The sequence below is a fragment of the Cryptotermes secundus genome, unplaced genomic scaffold, assembly GCF_002891405.2.
Source record: "Cryptotermes secundus unplaced genomic scaffold, Csec_1.0 scaffold49, whole genome shotgun sequence".
In the NCBI taxonomy this organism is placed as follows: domain Eukaryota; kingdom Metazoa; phylum Arthropoda; class Insecta; order Blattodea; family Kalotermitidae; genus Cryptotermes; species Cryptotermes secundus.
The window spans coordinates 3,198,779-3,223,756 of NW_019744106.1; the positions used below are offsets into that span (position 1 = coordinate 3,198,779).

Below are 24,978 nucleotides of genomic sequence, written 5' to 3' on the forward strand. Positions count from 1 at the left end.
TAATAAACTTCTATGGGTTACTGACTCTACTGATCAATGTTAAAATGATGTGACAAAGGGCTGGAGGAACAGAAATTGTGTCACTCATGTGGAAAAGTCCTGAATTTTATTTGTCGACTAAGTATGAGTGAGATGCTTCACTGTAGTAGAAAATTAAATTATAAAAAAACTGCATTATCATGAGTAATGAAAAAATTGTATTGCCATCATTTACAAATATGTAAACATAATTTTGGATGAAAGTGTACTTATGCCTCATGCAAAACTCCTGGTAGCCTCACCACTGAGATACACGTCACAGAATAAAAAAACACTGGATATTTTAAAATGCACTAGTGAAGGTATATAATGCATAAGACACAGAATTTAATGCTCACTTTGTGAACTTGTATGGAATTGAATGGTATCTCCAGGAAAGAATATTACACGCAGTACATTGTTGAAGCTCAAAGAACATGGCACATTACTGTTATCACTGGGACACATCAGCTTCCACCTGGTAGGCGGAAACAGAACCCATCCTCCACAACATAACCAGAAAACAAATTACTGGAAAATGGAAATTCATCTGCACTTATTTACGAGTTTCTCTGAATTAAAATTCAGTCATGATAGTGAATGTGTGTATTTCGGTAATTAAGTTTAAAAAGTAAAAAGTAAAAGTAAAGCTATCCCTGTAACAGGCCATGAAGGCCCATAGGGTTGAGACGCTGAGGGTAAGGACATAAATAATTCTTGGCCAGAATCAATTATTTACAATTATAATATTTCTTTCATATTACTGAAATAATTGTAATGGTAAAAGGTAAAAAGGTAAAGCTATCCATGAAATAGGCTGTGGAAGCCCATAGAGTTGTAAGACACTGAGGCTCCAACATTTTCTACATAATCGGCTCACAGGTGGTGAGGTTTTCAGCATTATGCATTGGCCACCCTTCACCCACAGGAAGATTCCAGGTACTCATTTCTGTTAGAAGCCGAGTCAACCAAAAGCTTAGGCCAGTTTAAAAATTTCGTGAGAATTATTGCCAGTAAAAGCTTTTTGTTGCATTGGTAGTTTTGTTCAGTAAGTACTTCTGAATTCAAGTTTCAAATGTATGCAATTTTCCCTTTAAAATTTGGGTGTGCCTTATGGCCTGGAAAATATGGTAATTATATATATTTTTCTTTACCATAATTCTGTTCTAGCAGTGTAATCAAATTGCTAGATTGTTTTCTGTGTACTTAAATGTTTTCCTCCATTTATCTTGCAAACTGATTCACATCTGAGCAAAGAGACTGAAACAGAAGTGAAATACTTGTACATAGCATAAGCTGGTATTAGCTTTTCTAAATATGAGATGATCAAAGATACAAATTTGGGCCCGGGGGTTGAAATATATTATGAGATATTAAAGCTTAAGAAAAACTATATATATATATATATATATATTTTATCACCTGGTAAAGTATAAAGTGGCTATTATATGCATATACAAAACTATTACCAAACTGTACTAAAAATATATGAGTGAATTGGTTTAGAAATATGAGAACTGTTTACTATAGAAATGTCATTGAAGAACAGACAGGGGTATTCATTCACTGTAGAATGTGATATGCTGAAAGTTAAGGTAGAATTAACTGTAGCATGAATGAAGGTAAAAATACATTCTGAACATTGTGAAAACAGTAATCAGGAATTCATGAGGTGAAATGTCTGGATTATTATGCTGGTTATATATTTGGTGCAGACATAAATAAATTATATGCATGTCACTCAAAAGGCTAACAAAAAGGTAGCCTATTTAAATATATGATTATAGTGAAAAGAACAAATTCAGAATAATGAGATGACATGTTTCAATCATTGTGTTTGTTTCAGTTTGGGTTTAGATTTTAATAATTTCCATATATGTCAATTAAAATGCTGATCAAATTTGGCAAAATATTTAATATCCACATGACTCAATTTGTTATGCAACTGTGTTAGAATGCAAAGTTGCAGAGGATGGGTTTGTTTGCGCTGTCCAAGGTTCTCTTCAGCCTCGCACGGACAGGAACTACAGTGTTGAGTACCTCTGTTGCACGTTTTTAACTCGGCCAAGCAAGTCAACATGACCCGCTGAGTACTGCTCTATCACATCCTTTACATCGTATGGCTTCAGTGCCTCCTTGAACTTCCGTCGAGCTACAAAGTACTTCATCTATAATATTACATAGAGTGGGAAGAAAGAAACAAAACATCAAACTGGATACTTATCATATGGTTTCATTTATCTGAGAACAGACTAGCTTCATTCATCATTAATTACAAAATATGTATTACAATAACTGCACAAAGTTTTATAGAAAATGAGAAATAAGAAGCTAAATCCATGGGGGATACAGGTATTCTGAAAGGGGGATTTTATTATATGTCAGGAACAGAACAGAATTCAGAAGATGAAATGGGCTGACCATTTCTTATCATGGGTTATTTAACAATGCTTACAGTATGGAGATTGCATACCATTGGATGGTTGGATGAAAGATGAATTAAAAAGGAATTGGAAGGAAGTGGTTGAGACCAATCAAGTTACTATCACATGTGCCTGGAGGGACTGAGAAAACCACAGAAAAACAACAGCCAGAAGAGCTGTGTCCTGGCTGAAATCTGAAATGATCATATCCCAAATACAAATCCAGAACGCTACCTCTGGACCAAGTCATAATGGTTCAACCAGTTATGATTCTCAGAATGGGCAGAAGTGGTTTCATCCTTGGTAAGGCAGAAGATGTAGAAGTAACTGGTTCTAAACCAAATAAATGACACATATCTGCAAATTTATTAAAGCAGCAGCCATTCTGGGCTGTTAGGAATACTATTAGAAATGAGTATGTACAGAATGCATCCAAGACACAGTTGTCAAAATATCCTTTACCTGCCCAAATGAAAAAAGTGAAAAATAATTATTCTCTAGTATACAGTCCATACGTGTTATGTACAAAGCATCAAGTGACTTCTACAGCATTTGAAACTAAACACATAATTTAATCATATTATCACCAATTTAAAGGGACATCTGTGGGACTGTGAAATTCCTATTTTGATAGATAAAATATTTGTTAAAGTAACATTTACCTTATGTACAAAAGTGACAGGTGGGTGTCCAATTGTGCCTTGATATTAACAGAACTGAATCGTCATGTTCTGCTTTTAGAGAATTAGTCAGTTCATTGGCTGGTGTACAGTACAAAATTTAACAATTCTCACTTAAGCAGATATGTAGGAGTCACCTCATTCTTTGTGTCGTTTATTTTACTAGATTCTCAATATCGCAGACCCTATGGCATTGAACGGTAGGATGCCTGAGGAATAATGAACTGGAAAGTATTTAAAAGAAAGCGATTATGGCCTAGTTGATATACTACGCTGGCATTTCTTTGGGCCTCCTGTGGAAAACCAAGAAAAACCTCAGTCATGACAGCCAATACCCCAGTGGAGATTCAAACTGAACACCTTCCAAATATAGGTCTTGAGGGTATTCACCACACCAATCTGATTGGTCCTGTAACCAATTTATCAGAACATTTCTTACTCAGTGTTGGTGTTGACCTGTGCCTAAATGACATACATTTATTTGCTTTATCAGATCTGTCCTCATATATGTGAAAGTATATTAAAATATTGAAGAATGTAATATGAAATACAAGAAGAGAATTATATCAGAAACATGTTATAAAATAAAATAGAACAAATTTCCCCCAGACATACCATATTACCATTTAATACAGCTTCATTATCTTAAATGATAATGGTATTTTAAAGGATTGGTGTAAATAAATAGCATTATTCAAATATTCTGTCTGTGAAACATAACTATTTTGTGTTATTACTCCTTAGTTATAACATAATAATCTGCATAAATATACAAATACAGTAATTAAAAGTAACTCTATTAAATAAAATTGCAATGCACATCTAATTTAAGCTAGTCTGACTCTCAGAGAAATATATATTTTATTATGGAAGTAGTTTTATATTCATTTGACTGGTGTAATTACAGGATTAAATTTCATTTTAAATATTACAAAATACTGCAATCAAGTTATAGCCAAGATGAAACCATGATTGCTTGCCATTTCTAAATGTTTGCACAAGTGTTTTCTACTGTAAAGCTTATTTTAGAAGACAGATAGAACATAAAACTGAAAACCAAATGATTTTTATATAAAATTAAGCTTGAAACAAATGCAATATATGTAAATATATATAGACACACACACACATATGCGCCTGCATGAATTCTGTTGAAGTTGGTCAAATAGATGTTTGGCATTACATGCCACATTATTCGATATAATATGAATAAATAAATAAATGTGATTAATATATGACACAATATTCATTAGCAGAAATATTTTATGTGAAAAAACATAGCTCATATAATATTTTAATTAATATTTCCTACCAAAGTGTCTGATTCATAGTTACCTACAGAAGTCTGTTTCAAGCTAAAACGACTTCTGTGACCTAGTTTCATTAGATTTGGAGAGTGTTTTACAAAAGTTATATGAAAATTGATAATTGCTAGCACAGAAACCATTAATCTCGTCAAAACTGAGCATTGTTTCATTGATATAAACATACAGGTACACTAACCTCCAAATGACTTTTGTACTTTCATACTCCTATATTTATTTTAATGATGAATAATGTTATTAATACAGGTGGTGCATTTCTGTAATCACTCCATTTATTTATGTAACAATTCAGACACATAATTTACTCATTTCCTCACAATATTTTGTTCTATAATGGAAAGAATGGAAAGAAGATAGAGGACATATTTTTGACTTTTGAAAATAATGTTATTAATACTGGACAAGCAATATGTTTATAAACAACAGAAAATTATTTTCAGTTTGATTAAATAACATTGTTTTGATGCATTGCCATTTCGATTTCACAGTACTTTCTGCTCTCCATCCAATCTGACTTCATCTAGCAAGTTCAGGAATGATTTCTGAACATAGGTTAGCTTGCACACTATGAAGTCAACAATAAACACAACTTCTCCCCCCACCACCACCACCACATGTGATATACTGAACTTGAGAAATTGATAGGGATTAAGAAATATTATTTTGTCTTAGAAGTAGTTGAGGGGAAATTATGTGAATGAATGTACAGTAATATGCTCCTTATGTCTCAAAGAAAGAAACAATGTATTAACAGCGTTTGTAAGTCTTCACCATTTCCTCTCATCATCTGAAACATTACATCATTAAATACAACATGCTGAAATGCAAGAACAATCATACCTATGACACTTATTTTGTGACATCAAATGCACAATAGACCACTGTAGGTCATGGTGCAAGGGCCAAGAAGGCCCACCCCTTATATACATTACTTACATTATACACTCATTCGTGACATCAATGTTACCAACTTAGTATTCTACATCACTTGAAACTGTGTAACATAATGTAATTTGGGACTATGGTCAGTTATTCAGATATAGAATGGGGTCCCACTTTATTTGTATTTATGAAAATATGCACAATAAAATTTGTAATTCCTTTCCCCACAGCAATCTTTGTTTTACTGTAAATACAAAGCTTCAATATTTTGCACTTTTAAAAGTTGTTTTACAATGCATGCATTAAATATATTACCATTCTGCCCATGTACATTACAAATTTCGTTTTATGTGGTCAATAGGATTCAAAATTTATGTTCCTAAAACTTAACCTCCTGAAATAATGAAGCAGGATCAGGTGTACCAATATATGAAATAATAATAATAAAGTACACTGTAGTCTTCAGAAAATCTGAATCCAATTCTATCATATTGTGACAGGATATGACCATTTACTATGCAACACTAAGTAAGCAGTAGATTCTGTTACAACAGATAGCAGTGAATGATGCGTTACCAGGTAACAAAGTCCTAAACACAAGATTCCCAGGACAACCAACCAGACAACAGAGGACAATTAACTATTTGACATGGTGCCTTCTATGAAGGCTGCCTAGCAGTTATAAAAGGCAGTGGATTTGTGAATTGATGCAGATGTCCAATAAATCCAATCGTCAAAACTAGAACCCACAATAATTTGCCATGCCTACACCTTATACATGACAGAATATACATAATTTCATAGCCAGTGTAGTATATTGTGAAACAAAATAAAGTATGTCACAAAATTAAGGTTTATTCTACATTCCTTGACATACCAAATGTGAAGAAGTAATGGCTGTTACCCCCATTGCATATTTGGAAGGTTCTGGGTTCGCATCTCATCTTCTGGACCTGTTATGCTGATGGTTTCATAGTTTTTCTTAGTAAATTGAAAAAAAAAGATGTTGTAGCCGTTTAAATAGTCCACACCCACTTCATTCCACATCCTTTCCAATTAATAATTACTAATTCAACACTATTTAACCTATGCAGTACAAGAATGGTAAAGCTATCCTTGTAACAGGCTTTCGAGGCCCATAGGGTTGTGAGACATTAAGGATCCCACATTATCTAGACAATCAGCTCAAAAATGGTGGTAAGGTTGTCAGCCCTATGCACTGGCCGCACTTTACCGCCCAGGAAAATTCCTGGTACTCATTTCTGTAAGAGGCTGAGTCGACCCCAGGGCCATAGTGCAGCTAGGATTAGGTAAATTGGAAAAAATCCAATGGCCTCATTGGGACTTCAACCCGTGACCTTCCGGCATGTAGTATTGTGCCTCAACAAACTACAAAACGTTGCTAAACAGACCAAGGTGCCGGGGGTTCTATTCCCAGAGGCAAAGTAGCAGGGTCACAGAACTGAGCACACATCTCAATTAGCACCAAGGTCAAAAATGTTTGAGCTATACTTCTACTCCCCCATATGACTTCAAGGCATGGTGCTTAATTACATAAACATAAGTAGTTTACTGACTATAAGTGAACAACACCACCATTGAGTGAGATTTAATGATACTGTTCGAAATACAGAGTGGAAATGATGGTGTAATGTGCATCTCATTAATACACAGGGGTTTTAAAGAGATCATGGCCCATTTCAAATGTAGGCTTTGAACTCCAGCATTCACTAGGGTGGACTGAAGGAAATCATGAAGAACATAAGTGAAGACAGCCAGCCTCCTGGCCAAGATGTGAACCACGGACTGCTGAAAATGAAGCAGGGGTGCTAAGCACTGGACCACGACATTCAGCTAATTGTTCTGAGATGTGCTGTCATCGGTCTTAAAACAGGACCGGATGGAGCAAGATCCAACATTGTTTAAGATATTCAGAATGGGGTTTCTGATTTTCATGTCAGTAAAACTGAACACTGTGGACATCTGTGTTGTAGTCTTGTAGCTGAATACCAATATTTTTGAGACATATACTGTCTTCACTGTTTACTCATAAGATGGAAGTACATTCTTCCGTAGCGCTTGTACCTATCTGCTGAACTAGATGGTATTATAACCCAGAAGCCCACATTATGAACTTTTCAGAATGGTATACATGGAAGAAGCAAGTATCTGTGATAACACACTGAGGTTTATTATGTTGTTAAAACAACTCTAATGTTAAAAGAAATTCTGCTCCCATTCAAACGAATTTACTGTCCCACTTATCATAAGAAAGTCAAATAAAACACAACTATGCATCTCCTAATCATACATAATACCCAAATAGAGTAAAAAAAAATGCAAAAATATTCCCTGAAGGGAGTGAAATCTTTATTTCAGCAATAAATTTTCTTTAGCCACATATGAGAGAGCATTACATGCCACTTCTTCTCACGGTTGAGCCAGTTGTCTTACAATTTATTTAAGAAGTTTGTATATTTCATTGTACCATTCATGTCCTGACTCCAATCTATAAACTTAAAGATAAGGGTAAAGGTGAATGTATAAAAATGAAAGCATTTCCTGTTCTACCAATGGTTGTAAAACACGGTATCATGCCTCAAAGAATGAATTATATGCCTATATGAAAGAAATCTGAGGTCAGGCTTCTTAGTGGAGCTGACGGAGAAATATTAGAGGAGTATGGAAAAAAATTACACAATGAGAATCTTTACCAGTATAATCTATATTCTTCATAAAACTGAGGAAAATTGATGTGGCATGTAATAAGCATGGGAGGGATGAAGAATTTATACAGATTTCATTCAGAAAACCTGAAGGGAAAAGACCTTGGGAAAGTTTGACAGAAAGGGAAGGATAATACAGTGTGTACATAAAGTCTGGGAACACTTTAAATTATTTACTGCACAAGAACTACAAATTATACAGACATCATATATGTGTCACTTTGAAGAGAAACTCTGAAAGTTTGTTTTTACCTCTTAAACTTTCGATGTGGGAACCATGAGTGACTCGGCAGACGTCCACACGGTAATCGAATTCTTACCATACTCTTCCCAACATGGCCTCGTCGACTGTGGCGGTTAATGAATTCCTGCGCTTTCTTGGTACCCCAGATTCGACAGTTATGCCTGTTCACTGTCCCATTTGTGTGAAATGTCGCTTCGTCGCTAAAAATGAAGCGATTCACGAACCCATAGTCATCCTCTGCCAATTGTTGCAACTGACAACAAAACTCAAAGCGCTTGCCTTTGTGGTCGTCATTTAGCTTATGCAGTAGCTGCAATTTGAATGGCTTCAGTCAGCTTCTTGCGCAGAACTTTCCACACTGTCATTCGAGGCATTTGAAGTTCACGGGNACTGATCTCTTCGGGCTCCTCGTGAATCTCTCTTACATGCTCCGCATATTCTTCACTCACACCGAGCAACCTATAGTCACGAATTTCTTGTGCCAGTTTTGGTGGGTTCTTACCATACTTGGTCCTAAACTTTCGTTGCACGCGTGTAACACACGTGTTTTTGTCAAATTCTAACACACTGAAGGGCTTTCCTGCACCACGTGTCTCCATGTTTGCAACTAACGCTAACTATCGGCAAATGACTGAATTACACGCATTGGCGGAACATACACACTTTCAGAGTGTCTCTTCAAAATGACAGGTATATGATGTCTGTATAATTCTAGTTCTTGTGCAATAAATAATTTAAAGTGTTTCCGGGCTTTATGTACACCCTGTATATGTATATGCGCACATATACATAAAGGACGTACGTGAGGATTTGATTCATGTTGAACCTTTGGGTTCTAACTAAAGGGTGGAATTTCTTGTCCATCTGAGAGATAAGCAACTTATCATGAAGAACTCTATTTCGTGGATATATTTACATGATTCTAATTGTAATAAAGTGTTAATAAGTTATGTAGTCTTTGCCCATGATGTGCATAACTTATTCCACATCCTCCTCATATTTTTCAACAATTTCAAATTCACCGTATTTTACGTAAAATGGAGACTATATACGACGTGAAAAAATAAAATTTAACTGGATAATATGTCATAACTGATAACAGTGATCAACCAAAGTGATTTCAAATACCGCAAAGGAGACCTGCTTCAATGTTACAAGCACTACCTGGTGACAAGTCAGTTAACTTCCATCATCTTAATGAAGGGGCTGAATTACCTTTCTTATCGCTCTGATGGCGCCTTTGTGCTGATTTGTAAGCTGCACGCACCGCGGCTCTTCATCTTCATCTGGAAGAAATCAACAGTAAGAATACAATCACTTCATACTACATCTTAAGTTGTGAAAGTTTTACATTTCACTTTTCATAAGAAATATTTTATCTCAATGTTAAATGTATAAACAAAACAAAATATCTTTTAAACGTTTTTTATCCTACGATACTTATTTAATGCAAATTTACTGTCTCTAAATAAAGAAACAAGTGCTGAAATCACAAAAATTGTATGTTTTTTATTTATGAAGAAGAGTGCCTGTATTTTAGATACGGCTGTGTTTAGTAGTTACGTAATTTAATTGAATATTACTTGGAAATAGATTTAAGTGTAATTATATATATTCTGTTTCCAGTATATCACTGCAAGTAATAAAACAAAATAGGGTAATCAAGAAAGAATTATGTTAAGGAAATATTTGTTTAGTGTTAGTAGGTCTTTTTGAGCACACTGAATGTTCAATTTATGTTTATGTAGTGTTTTTACATGTGTTGTGTTAGAGCCATTTAAGGCATTCTACATACAAACCACAAACTACAGTGAGGCGAGGACGCTGACTTTTATGGAAAAATAGTGATACAGAATTGGAACAGACTATGACCATATTGATATTCGGGTTACCCACTTTTAGCAGGTTTAGGTTAATACTTAAGGGCTCAGTGGTTCCCCCGACTCCATATGCCACACGGTTTGCAGTCAACACTACAGTCATTAATCCTAGCACAACTAAAACTGTGGCTGTCGGCAGTTCTTACATGCAAATGCCAGATACCATCATAAAGAGTGGCCTGCATACTCAGTTAATCTTAAGGTATAATTACGCAACTGGTTGAGAGTGTATGGGTTACAATTTGCAAAATCGCAGTGTGTACAGTTCAAAAGATTGGAATATGCTTCTGTCAGAATTCCTGTAAAAGTTAACTGTGCAAAGTTCACTTATGTGCTAGGATGAAGAGTTTTGGATTGGGGGGGGGGGCATCATTCAGTTATCTTCGCTCAGCTCCAGCACATCTGCCGTTGGTAAGTCACTGTCTGTACATGGTTCTATTTCTTTTTGTTTCACTACAGCAACCTTGCAAATTTCCCTTTTACTGTTCCTACCTGAACAATAATCTTCACATTCCATACCTGTGGCATTCTTCGATATATGCATACATATTCAGTCAAGAATTCCTTGGAAAACTCTTAGCAGGGAACAATGATAGACACATAAACCTTATTCTCAACATTTAAGCCAAATCCGAAGTTGGCTCAAACGGTAATGCTTCTGTATTTTATTCGAGAGGGACCTGGTTCAAATCGCAGGCAGGATTATCCATACTGAAATTTGAAGTGGGGTCCAACAGCTACTTCAGGAAAATTCTGGTATAGTACTGTAAATTATGCCATGACCGCTTCCTTCACATCCTCCTGAATTCATTATTCACTGTTTTGAAATCACTCTGTGCTACACAGTCTGAGTCAGTGACAGCACCATCAAATGAACTATAAATAAAGATTTACATGAAAAAGCTACCAGTCAGCTGCAAAGCAATACAGTGCCAGATACAGGAGACAGAAATTCAAAGTTATCTTGTATCCCAAAAGGAATAGAAGTGGGGAAATTTACACTCCTGTTCCCAAAGAAGTACTGACCAGGGAATATACTCTGTATATATTTTTCTGTTGTCCCACCTCTTTAATAAAAGTAATCAAAACTCACTTAGGTTAAAAGTAGCTTTCTCGTTTCTGCAATTGACAATATAATTTGGACCTTATGAGAAATAAACATACAGGCCTATCATAAATTATAATTGATATAAAACATTCCAAATTAGACAAATTTCAGAAGTTTTCGTTGCTCAGCTGGTTAAGTGATTCCCAGCATTTAGGGAAGTTTTGTTACCACATATGCAAGAATCCACTACTGGATTCTATTGAAGGTACTTAAATTCTAATTCAGACTCTCACATTTGACTGAAGATCCACTTCAATAGTGCCTTCTCATCTGCTCATAAGTCACACAAATAGTCTCTCTGGGGCCACCATCTTTTGTGTGGGTTTTTCGTCTTCCAATATGCTCTGCGTGTTCCATCTCACGGTCCTGATTTATCTTAATAATATTTGAGGAAATGACAAATTATGGCGCCCTTCACTAAATAACTTTCTTTATCTTCTTATTGCATTCTCCCACTTAAGTCAACATTTCCTCCTCAGAAATTTCTTCTGAAATATTAATCTATAATTTTCCCTTATGGAAAAGAATAGAAATATTATACCGGAAGATGACTCTAAATTTAAAGGGCTCAAGAATTTAAAACGAAATCAAACTGGCCAATGTTCTGACAGGATTCATTATTTTACATGGTTGCGATGTGTTCGGATGTATTTGTGGATGTAATTTTCGTTCATTACTGTCATTCCCAAATATTTAAGGAGGCAGATGGTAGCGTAGTTGGATGAGGTACTATGATACAAGTCGGAAGTTTGCTGGTTTGATTACCGATGATGTCATTTGATATTTCAATTAATCTAATCCTTCCAGCTGCACTATAACCCTGGGGGTCGATTTAGCCTCTAACAGAAATGAGTACCAGGAACCTTCCTGGGGTGTAAAGGGCGGCCAGCCAGCCTGCGGGTAAGGCTGACAACATAACCGCCATCTGCGAGCCGATTGTCTAGAAAATGAGGAAGATCTGACATCTCACGACTACATGGGCTTTTGCAGTCTGTTACAGGGATAGCTTTACCTTTTTTTTTCACCATAATATTTAAACTTTACAATATTATTAATTCCTTGTCAGCAGTTCTTAGCTTCATTGGAAGGGGCATCTCATAAAATCTGTAGTCCTTACGCAACTCAGAATGGTCTAGGCAAATTGTGGCAAACTTTAGTTGCCTGGCCTCGGCTATGCAGCCAAAGCTGTTATAATTAAGGAGACGTACCGGCCACTCTTGGTGCTGAGTCACTTGGTGAGAATAACAAGGAAGTTCCTGTGGCACATTTTTCAGGCATTTATTCGATTCTTAGTTTGTCTGTGGTTTTGATATTGATCCAAGATGCATTAATCTCATTTGTGAGATGGCTTCTTGAATTTGACTTTACGTATATCACAGTTCAAAACAGCCGACAAGATAATACAATGTTATGTTCACTAAAAGAATAAGATTTGAAGCAGCATACACAACAATAACTTCAGAAAATAAACAAGATGGACACTATCGTGTCAAACATCTGCTTTATTTTGCTGCTGATTTCTTCACTACATGTTTCGACCCTTACCTGTGTCAACCTCAGGCATACATGAATACTTGGTGTCAGATTATTGTTGTGTAGATTGCATCGAATCATATTATTTTAGTGAATTATACACAACAGGATGCATACAATAAAGATTTCAATGTTGTGTTTTCTTGCAACCATATTCCTCTGGACAACCATACCATACCATTCGGTATTTGGATGGAGTTATATACATAAAGTAACAGCAAAAACATATCTTTTGAAAAGGAACTAATATGGTGAAATGTTTAACTGTCAAGTGGTTCAAAATATTGATGGAGACAAAACCTGCAATCCCCAGGGCCAGCCAGTATCTCACTATCAAAGGTTCACTTCCCTGCTCTAGGCCCAGAGGTTGAACTGGGTTGCTGCCCAGAGGTAGAAGGGGAGAGAGTCTGGAACAGGACTAGTAACCTACTTTCTTACAGACGACATTTAATATATATCCTAGACTAAAAGGAAGAGATAAGGCTAAAATACGAACAGAACAACACAGTTCTTCATTCAGAATTACTGGGTTTTTGGACTTTGTCCATTGTCCGGTATTCTAGAAACTAGAATACATTACGTTCCAGAAACTGGACCAGTTTTCTTCCTCATGTTAGAGGAGTGTGAGACACCTACACTGTTCGGTCCCTTAGAAAGAGCTAACTTCAATCACTGAACCCACAATTCTTCGTTCTTTTGTTATTTAATTTAGATTTACTGAAGAATTGCACGACACCACAGCACAAAATAGTAAATTTGAACCAAACTGAGAATTTAGAAAATGTACTCTTTAACTGATATATGTCCAAAGAAACCTGCCGCAAACTAACACACTTAAATATAATATTTTAAAACAAGGATAAATCGGTGAATGTACAATTTTACACATTCGTCACGGGTCTGTTTCATTGTCTCTTCTTCTAGTTTGTCTATATGAAATATTGACAAATATTATTCTATACTCCGAAGGAGGGGGGAACCATCTAGAGTCTTCAATGTATTATGTAACGGCTATCTGTGTAAAAGATGCTTTATCTTTATCTCACATTGACTGGAAAATATATCTCCATTCTTCCCTATACAATTAAATATTTTGTCCAAACTATAACGATGAATCATTTATATACGGAGACAAATGCATTAGTAAAACGGTTGTGTGTGCTGGTGACTTCTCTTTAAGTTGAAATAACATGCAGACTTACCTCGACATGAGAAGAGGGACTGTCCGCTTGAGCTGTTCAGCCAACAATCTGAGTGTCATCCAAACTAGAGAGCAATGCAGTTAAATGCCATTCGCTATTATCTGTAAGCATCTTGCTTTAGTTTTGAGTAGTGACACAAACATGCAATCATCATTCCATATCATTTCAAAAGCAAGTGAAAAACTTGGTGAAATTGTGTCCACATTTCTCTGTAAACACACTGGATTACTATTAATTTGCTATAATTAGTATTTACTGTACTTTTAAAAAGGCCTGAATGTAGCTACTTTTGGTGCTGGTCGAAGCTCAAACTGGCCAACATGTTATATTTATTTACTTAATACGAAAGGATACCTTGCTCCTTATAATTTCCTGCAGTACAATAATATAACTTCTTCATATCGTATATGGGGCCTGCTGCTGCCAGCTCGGTGGCTATGCATGTCACTGCATTAAAATGGGATGACTTTTTTTTACGGTTTTCCATTTTAAGTTCCCATCATTATAAAAGACATCCAAACTGACATTACACTATTCGTCAAGCTCTGCAGCAAACATGCTAAACTGACATTACAAACAGAACATTGATTTTCCACTGACATTACGGTAGCAGCAGCCATAATTCTTAAAGAAAAAAATGGTCATCAACCTCGCCAAACCGAAGCGGGATGAATTTGAGAGCAATTGAAGCATTATTTCTTTGGTTGCCTATTGACTCACACTGCAGAATGCCTGGCAGTAACAAGAGAGACAGTTCAAATACACTATGGTTTTGATGTGGCTCAAAAGCAAATTATATTCAAATATAGCATTAATATGGAAAACTCCAGTCATGTCAGTTGATTAAAAGTGAACGATGTTACAGGAGCCATCTCAGTCCCCATCACTGGGCTCTGATTCCTAATCAACTGACACTGTTAAGGGCCAGACAATATTTAATTAACTACAGCCGCCATGAAAGCTTCAGGTCTTACAAAGAACAATCAATTGTCATATAAACGTAAGTCAGTGAACATAGTCCTGCAACATATGCATAACTCATGAAGTTCGGACATCCGGATATGATAACACGTGTGGACAATAAGAATCTAATCTGATTGTCGTGTGCGCCTGAAAATATTAATTTATATAAATATTGTACATCTGAATATTATCCATCATCCGAGTTTTTCATTTAAAACACACAACGTTTCGGAGACTAGATTCTGTCTCCGTCTTCAGGTGAAACCTACTCAGGCCCAATCGATAGAGCTAGCCCTTCCCTCTCTCTGTTCCGGTTCCGAGATAGGGACTAGCTCTATCGAATGGGCCAAACTGAGTAGGTTTCGCCTGAAGACGGAGACACAATTCAGTCTCTGAAACGTTGTTTGCTTTAAATAAAAAGAGGACGAATGACATTGTCCAGAAACACAATAACTGCATTAATATGCCACACTCACAGACTTTTAGATCTTATATTAATTTATATTCTGATCATTAGTAGGTCTGCTTGCTTGTTTATAATCAATGATCGAAGTAGACGAACCAAGATATCGGCAAACGGTTCACACTCTCTGTATTAGTCTGGTCGTATTTGGCGTACGTGTTTCGATCCTATTTTCCATATGTTATAAAGATAAAAATTATAGTAACTTCTGTACCAATTAACGAATTCTAATGAAATTTGGTTGGAACAATACGTCACTAGAGAGAGTTTCACTGCTTTATATATTCATTTCTTGCCGTTAATATTATTAACACGATGACTTCGCGAACTTTCGAAGTGACAGAGACACTAAAGAGCCTTTGTGCACTGCCATGATATTTAATGTGGTAACGAGTAATGAAAACGTATAATTTTGTAAAGGTAATTAATAGAGGTATGGTGGTCATGGGGGGGCACGTGGTAGCGTAATTGGTTGAGGCACTATGCTACAAGCCGGAAGGTCGCGGGCTCAAATCCGGATGACGTCATTGGATTTTTTCAATTGACCTAATCCTTCCAGCCGCACTATGGCCCTGGGGTCGACTCAGCCCTTAAGAGAAACGAGTACCAGGAATTAATTAAATAATTTTCCTGGGGAGCAAAGCGTGGCCGGCGCGTAAGGCTGACAACCTTACCGCCATCCTTGAGCCGATTGCCTAGATAATGTGGGACCCTCAACGTCTCACAACCCTATGGGCCTTCACGGCCTGTTATAGAGATAGCTTTACTTTTACTTTTTAGGTGGTCATGGTAAATACATATGCAGCTTTCCATTTACTGGTTACAGGCCTCAGTAACGATGAAGTGGATACGTACAATATACTACTTCTTCAAACTCCACACACTCATCAGGCTTGAGTCAAATGGATTTGCTTTTGCTGATGAATTATCTAAGGATATATACTACGTATTTCTCACAAATTATGTGCATCAACAGTTAAAAGAAACTATACAGAAGCTACAGCAACGATGCATTGCGCAAGGCAACAGCTGAATTATACGAACTTTGTCCATCATCTGGATTTTAAATAACTACGAAAAAAATACAACGTTTCGGAAACTAGATCTGTTTCCGTCCTCAGTTGAGCGAAGACACATACTCTGTTCTGGTCCAGTGATTGAGGCCAGCTCTTTCTAAGGGACCCAACAGAGTAGGGGTATTCCCCCACCTGAGGACGGAAACAGATCCAGTTTCCTAAACGTTGTGTTTTTTTCGTAGTTATTTAGAATCCGGACGATGGACAAAGTCCGAAAACCCAGTATCTCTGTGTTATACACCATCGTCAGAACCCTGTAGTGTCTGTAAGTTGTATGTATGCCGAGCTACAAACGGGATTCACATCGGAATAACACACACAAAACATACCGTATTATTTTAAGCGACGATTTATTTCAATCTTCTGATTTCCCGTATTCAACAAATATTTATAGCAGAAATTTGGGCATTTTTATAGAAAATTTGTATTTGTGTGTCAATGCCACATGGCATTTTCGTTGTACTTGTCATATTCCACGATATTTTGTTCTCCACTGGTTAAGGCATTTTCTGTTTAGGAACCATACACGAAGTATTTATGTACGAACGAATCAAACGGTCTCACATTAAATATGTGTTAAGAAGTTGCATACTACACGTTACTCGGTCATTTTGTGAATCTACAGGAACGTAACCATTATGTCTCATACACTCCTCGAAAATTTTCTGAAGCTACAAAAAGTCAGAAGTTTAGATTTGCATTCGAAAATCTACAAGATCGAAGGAATAACATATTGCAGATGTAGCAGCATCAACTTTCCAATCCTACAGCAAAATAGTAATTACTTCTAGAGTAAATGTCTTGTAAGATTTCCGAAGATATAAAAACACACAAATCGGGTGTTGCAGTTTATCACCAAATTTATAAATCTATAAAAATATAACAAATAAGTCTTGTACCTCTTAAAATTTACAAAGCTACGTACATGACCGCAACAATTATGTTGCTGGCTCCTCCCTACCTTCCAAATCAACATGAACATAATAATAAATAATTTAGGTAGCTCCAAATATTTTAAAAACTACGGAAACACAGTAATCATGTATTGTAAATCACCCATGAACTATTAAAAGGTAGAAAACATATTTTCACCAAGCCTTCCACGGCCACATATCACAATTATTGGAACAGTAAAGCAGATGGAAAATAATACATGACATATAATTCGAAGAACAAGCGAACATAATACGTGACACACACAGACAGGACATACACATATAAAAGTACATAGGTTTAACGAGTACAGGTGCACGAAATATACAAAGTGCCATTAAGCATATAGATACAAAGAGTACCAGAGGCAGGAAGCAGGAAGAGTCCTCTACTGCTCAGACAAAACTTGTTGATATTTAAACTGTACGGAAGGGGTAAAAAGAAACTGTCCTTACTGAGATAATTTATGGAGTTGTGCGTAAAACATTATACTGCTCCATTGTAAAATTATATATAGTACACTACTGACCAGACTATTCATTTGCACTCATTTAAAGGAAGCCTGGGAGAGCATGTGAAATTCTTCGCGTTATATATATATATACATATATATACATATTGATTTGGTATTTGGATAATTTCACAGCTCTGCCATTTTAAAACACGAAACACTAACTGGATTTTGGGCTTATTATAATTCAAACGTTTAACACGTTATTTTCTGATGCTACGTATTTGAAATGTGTACTGTTTTGCACAATGGCACGCAAATTTTCACTTTATTCATAGTAATAAGAAAATAGAATCGATGAAGGCAACACTGCAAGTTTGACTACGCTCAGAAATGTAAAATATTCCGGGCCATTTCAAAAGCACGCATGCGCGGGCGCCAGGAGACGAATTCTTCTAATTTCTGTCAGACTGCAGCCAGACTTCCAAGCAACACATTCGAGTGATTCTCTCATTTTCTTCTTTAGGGGGTCTGTTGTTTCACATAGATGTACATCATGTAGACATATTCTCTCGGACGTAAAAATTCAAATTGTGCGCGGCAAGAACCTATTCGAGATCTACAAGAAGTCTGTATTAATAAATTCGAAACAATTACGTCTGTTATAGGAACGGATTATGCTGAGAACATATATCATAAAACGGGACAGACAATACATAACAATAGCACGTATATTACACTGGACGGACACAGCAAAATAAATGTCACTAATTCCTGTCACATAAAAACTAGCATATACTGATGCTGTGAGAAGCGGAACATGTTAAGGTATTTCCTATACACAATAAATTCTCTGTCTACCGTGTTCCAAATTAATATTGAAGCTTCTACAAACAGTGAAGCCGGCTAAGAGTGGGGACGCCACACTATCAAATTAACTGCGATTCTTCCATAATATGTGAGAATCTATGCTGATAAGCAAATAAACAAAACAAACACAAATTTTCAGTCACATTCATTAATGAGGTTACTAATAATTTACAGTAGGAACTACCTGAAACATAAAATTCTGGTATTTTAGAAAGAAATATATAAAACAAATATTGTCATAAATGTTGACTACAGCGATTCAAGAAATTCAGATGTAACAGAGAGAGGAGCAATGCAACCACAGATAGGAGGCTTCACTGACTTATCATAACCTTCTTGCTCTCCTTACTCTTCCGGGGTGACGGAATGCGCTCACAAGTACGTCTACGTTATGTAAGCGGCACTTCGAAAAAATGGTTGCCACGAGTTGCTTTAATCTGATTTTATTTCTGTTTCCATTATTTTTTCTCTTAGTGAGGGGTGGAGTCCAACTGGGTCCACTCGGCATGGTGGCTACAGATTGGCCTATGTACCTGTCCCGGGTGATTATGATGATGAAGAATTTGGTGGAATGAAGACTGGCAGGGGAAACCGAAGTACTCGGAGAAAACCCGCCCCAGCGCCACTTTGTCCACCACAAATCCCACTTGACCAGACCCGAGATCGAACTGGGGTCGCTGCGGTGGGAAGCCAACGACTAACGACTTGAGCTATGGCGCGGCCATCTGTTTCCATTAAATTGTGAGTGTAGAAATAAATAAAGATTTCTTAAGCGTATAATAAGGGGATATGTAATTTTCCATTGTTTCAGAAATATTTCTGGTGACAAATTATATGCATGTCTAAGAAAACATCCGCTTTTCCATTTACATTAATATTTAGTTTAATTTAGTTTGTCTAGTGCAAAGAAAACAGGGGGCACGTGGTAGTGTAGTTGGTTGAGGCATTATGCTACAAGCCGGAAGGTCGCAGGATCGAATCCCGATGAGGTGGATATTTTCAATTTACCTAATCCTTCCAGCCGCACCATGGCCCTGGGGTCGACTCAGCCTCTAACAGAAATGAGTCTTGAGGAATCTTGCTGGGGAGTGAAGGGCGGCCGGGGCGTAAGGCTGACAACCTCACCGCCATCTGTGAGCCGATTATCTAGAAAATGTGGGAGCCTCAACATCAGAGAACCCTATAGGCCTCCACGGCTTATTAAAGGGATATGTTTCCTTTTTCTTACTTAGTGAATGTAAAGAAAAGAGAAACGTGTCTGCTCAGAGAGACAAAGAGAGAAACTGGGAAGACATACCAAGCCAAAGGCCAGGTACGGCAGTTGGGGAACGGAGGTTATAAAAGGCCTAAGTAACACCCACTAGGGGCATGGAGGTTATAAGAGACCTAAGTAACGCCCACTAAGGGCACGGAGGTTATAAAAGACCTAAGTAACGCCCACTAAGGGCACGGAGGTTATAAAAGACCTAAGTAACGCCCACTAAGGGCACGGAGGTTATAAAAGACCTAAGTAACGCCCACTAAGGGCACGGAGGTTATAAAAGACCTAAGTAACGCCCACTAAGGGCACGGAGGTTATAAAAGACCTAAGTAACGCCCACTAAGGGCACGGAGGTTATAAAAGACCTAAGTAACGCCCACTAAGGGCACGGAGGTTATAAAAGACCTAAGTAACGCCCACTAAGGGCACGGAGGTTATAAAAGACCTAAGTAACGCCCACTAAGGGCACGGAGGTTATAAAAGACCTAAGTAACGCCCACTAAGGGCACGGAGGTTATAAAAGACCTAAGTAACGCCCACTAAGGGCACGGAGGTTATAAAAGACCTAAGTAACGCCCACTAAGGGCACGGAGGTTATAAAAGACCTAAGTAACGCCCACTAAGGGCACGGAGGTTATAAAAGACCTAAGTAACGCCCACTAAGGGCACGGAGGTTATAAAAGACCTAAGTAACGCCCACTAAGGGCACGGAGGTTATAAAAGACCTAAGTAACGCCCACTAAGGGCACGGAGGTTATAAAAGACCTAAGTAACGCCCACTAAGGGCACGGAGGTTATAAAAGACCTAAGTAACGCCCACTGGCCTGCGTGTTCTTGCCGGAATTTGCTGATTTTCACAGTGGTTAATTACGGTTCTCTGTTTAATTCAGTAGCACATAAGTTGGGGGCCTTTGGAAAAAGGGGGGTTAGTTTTGACGAATTTAAACCGGAAGGACTGTATGAGAAGTGGGCAGTAACGACTCAGAACTCTGGATTCGTCTCAGAATTTATTTGAAGACAGTGGAAAACCAAGAAACCCCGTTTCTAGATGGGCTAATGTATCTGTTCCCTTTCTTCTGCTTCCTATCGCGTACCTTACATGCTATGAAATTCAGTCTGTGCTCTGACCATTAAGTACGGTAGACGCAGCTGTTAATGGGACATATAAGCAAGGCGGTAGTTCTTTGAATGTTCTCATCCGCAATAATATTCAGTAAACTTCTATTTCTTAATTTGAGTGTCACTAATTCTTTGAAATTTTAGCAGGATATTGTAACTGATAACGAAAGTAAACATACCACGGAAGAAGAAGGAACGTTTCTGCTTGTTGGTCCTGAAGACTGTGGGAGGCATTGACGGTTTGATGTGCCAAAATGGACAGAACTACAAGACTGTTTTAATGTGAGCTACTAACGCTTCAATTTACCACGCTGCAACATCACTGAGTGGTCTACAGATGTTCACTTCACACTTTAAGTAATTCTCTTTCTTACTGAAATGACAATGGAAGTAAAAATAGACGCTTGTAGCATTACATTTTACGAAAATACCTTAAGATGGGCATAAAAGTCGCACGAGATAGCCAGCCGACATTTAACTAGCTAACTATATGGGACTGAGTCCTTCTTTATAAGCCCAACCTGAAGGTTCATTATCGTGTTCTACTCATCTAAGATACATTTTAACATTAACCTCCCATCTACGTCTAGGTCTTCCTAGAACAAACCGACATTAGCATCTATGAATATTGACACAAATTAATTTAATCCTCATCATGTGACAATAGTAATATGAAACCAGTAACGACCACTCGTCTTACTGTACTCCCCTCGAAGATGGATACTAGTAAATAAAATACCTTAGTTCTAAAGCTATTTAAATATGGTGTTTCACATTTGGGATTACTGAGCTGCAGAACATTATCCATCGTCAAGTTTTACGAAAGAAAACAAAATGTTTCGTAAAATTTATAAGTTTTTGTTCTCAGGTGAAAATGTAGCGGGGACAGCTTTGTTTGGTCCGTTACAGTCAGCTAACCTCAGCCAAGGATAGCCACAGGAGACAATTCCGGAAACTAAAAAATCCCAAATTTTGCTATGCCAGTCCATTGTAAGAATATTACAATATTTTATAACAATTTGCGGGTTAGTTCAGGTGTAATTTTGAATACAAGTAGTTCTACTCTTACATAATCAAAGCGGACAATTTGCTACAAATTTTAAATGAACACATATATCAGGTCCTTTCCTGCCCATGCATATGTACTTTTACAAATAACATTACGAAAATCTGACACGACTTTCAATTCTGACACATAATGAATCCATATGATAAGCTGCGCAGTCGTTTAGATACCAAAGACCATTCTTCATTCTGAATATCATTCGACTGATTAAAGAACTTCATTTGTTTCTACTACAAAATAACCTGAAAGTCCTTATATTATTATTGTTATTATTGGAGGGGGTGGGTTTCCCCATGCACCGCGACCAGTTTGATCTATTGCACGTCCCCCTTTGATATTCTACCAGTCTCTATACCCTACCGGTACTAGTGCGTGTCATCAGCCCCGACTCAGCCAGCGAGTTCGGCCTCTACTGGCTCAGCGGTACCTTGATGCTTCCCCCATCTGCCAGAGGCGTTAGAAACTACTGTTGGGCGGTAAATGTCCTTCAATTTGGCTCAGAGGTCTCCTTGAGACGGGACCCACGGCTTAAAGTCCCTCCCGGAGGACTTGTTCCCTGAATTTTTCCGCCCTTAAAAATTCCACGACCTCCGCCGGGTTTGAACCCGCGTACCTTGAGTCATGAGGTGGGAACGTTACCCCTAGACTACGGAGGCCGCTAAAAAGTCCTTATATAGGGTTATTATAAATGATTTGGGTGATAATAAATTATTGTATTTTCGAAACGGTTAGAGGGACAAACAAGAAACAACTTGAAAACAGCACGGAAACTCATAAAGATTATCTAGAGGTTTTCGAGATCAGTTCCATTGGTCACTCTGCAAACGTCAACGCCATGCTCGAATTCTTTCCACGTACGTCGCAACTGTGACTTATCGACTCTGGCTATGGCCTCTCAAAGCCCATAAAGGGTCTGTGGAATCGGAGATTGGCGGTATGCCTGGTCTTTCATATTGTAATGTATTTCATCAACGCGCTGCCAGGTAACAGCTCTGTAAACACGGCACAACACGCAACGATAGAGGAAACTTTATTTTCTGCAGATCTGACTGACGCACCAACAGACTGGTTGGTAGCGATCACGTGATATGTTTACTGTAACCCATGTCCGTTCCGCGGCTGTATAAATAAGAGTGACAAAATTCGTTCAGGGCAGTTACGAGTAGTAGTAGTGGCAGAATCATGCGAACAAGCAAACAAGTCAGTAGGAGACAGCCACGGGAAGTTCGCTGTTTAAGAATTAGAAGTCGGCCTGTGAAGCCTTAACGTGTGATTAGAAGACTATATGTATGTGTAATATCTGGAGTGTGTAATTCAGTGAGACTGTTACAGATCCTGTGTTATAAATCCGTTCCCAGGGAAAGGATAGTGAAGACTAGTGGAGATAGACTCAACAGAGTAGCGTGGAGTGAAAATCAGTAACAGTGTTATAATTATTTGCAGTTACGACCTATAGTTTGTTAATAAATTCAATTATCAATCCGAACCCCAACTTTAGTCACTGTGACATGTGACAATAAATCCCCATATGTAGAAGTCGCATGGAGTGAGGTCCGGAGATCTAGGGGGAAACGGAATGGGTTCTGCCCTTCCAATCCAATCTTTTTGTATTTAAGACGCCATTTTCCTTTGATATCGATCTGAGCGCCACTCGCGACTAATGTTACAATCAGTGTTGCCGACTATAACTTTCTGTAATTTATAATAATTTCTGCAATTTTGTCTCACTGCTTTAAGGGGGAGGAAAGTCGAATCTCAATTACGCAATTCTTCGTAGTCAAACTAGAGCAGCGGCACAAGGCCTAGTGTCCTTCCTTTCGAATTTCAAAGACGTATTCATGCTGTTAGATGGGAGAGACTGTCAGTCAATACGGGACATGTGATTGTCACATAAAACGCGAAATATCATTACTTCGCTATTTTTATCCAAAGCTTTTGTCGCTTGTAGTGAGGTAAATTCAATTCAATTCGTGTTTATTTACGTGCAAACTTAACAGCACAGAGGCCAATTACAAAGTAAATTGCCACTCAATATAATAATAAGGGGAATAAAAACTGTTTATTAATCAGTACTTCGTCTCTTAAAAATGAGGATCTGTAAACAGAATTATTTTTAAGTAGAGCTTATATTAAGTGAAATTGCACCCGCTGAATTTTCGACGTATGATACGTATGTAGCCTAACCTTGTACTAAACATCACAAACAAATGAACGGCCTCCAGCGATTAAACCATACAGATATATACTCGTACTTCGGGTACTGGATAGGGAGAGTACATTCTACGAGTGAGATATATTTCTCTTACGTAGGAGAAACAGAAATTAGTTGCATTGGAGACATTAGTTCGAGGGATGGAAAGAACTGTAATCTCTATAAAAAAAAAGTTGTCGGTGTGTTTAATTAAGTACTATGCCATTAAGACATGCGGGGGGAATGGAGGAATAGCTCCACCATTCTTGACCCCGGCACTAGTTGGAAGTGGTCAACTTCACGCTCCTGCCCCTTTACCCCCGCAGAAATAGCCCCCGGTACTCATTGGATAGGAGACTGGGGGGCCCAGAGCCGGTATATGTGCTGTAAAGAGAAAAGATATATATATATATATATATATCCCCCTCGTTGGTGTCTCCACCTCATCGTGGTGAGGGGGTTTGAGTATGCCAAGGACCCTGAGAGCTATACCAGCGGTAGCGTAGCTACTGGCAGGGCCTCCCTTGCTGGACAGGTCAAAGGGTAGGCATCAGACGAAGAGAG

The 24,978-nt window shown here is 37.7% G+C and overlaps 1 protein-coding gene across 1 annotated transcript in view; it reads right to left on the bottom strand.

Moving 5' to 3' along the window:
• LOC111874363 (potassium voltage-gated channel subfamily KQT member 4) overlaps positions 1 to 24,978 on the bottom strand; it is a 1,139,978-nt gene that overhangs the window by 36,055 nt on the left and 1,078,945 nt on the right. The window contains exon 13 of the mRNA XM_033755418.1: positions 9,514 to 9,584. Coding sequence (XP_033611309.1) covers positions 9,514 to 9,584 — 71 coding nt within the window. The remainder of the gene's footprint in view (positions 1 to 9,513; positions 9,585 to 24,978) is intronic.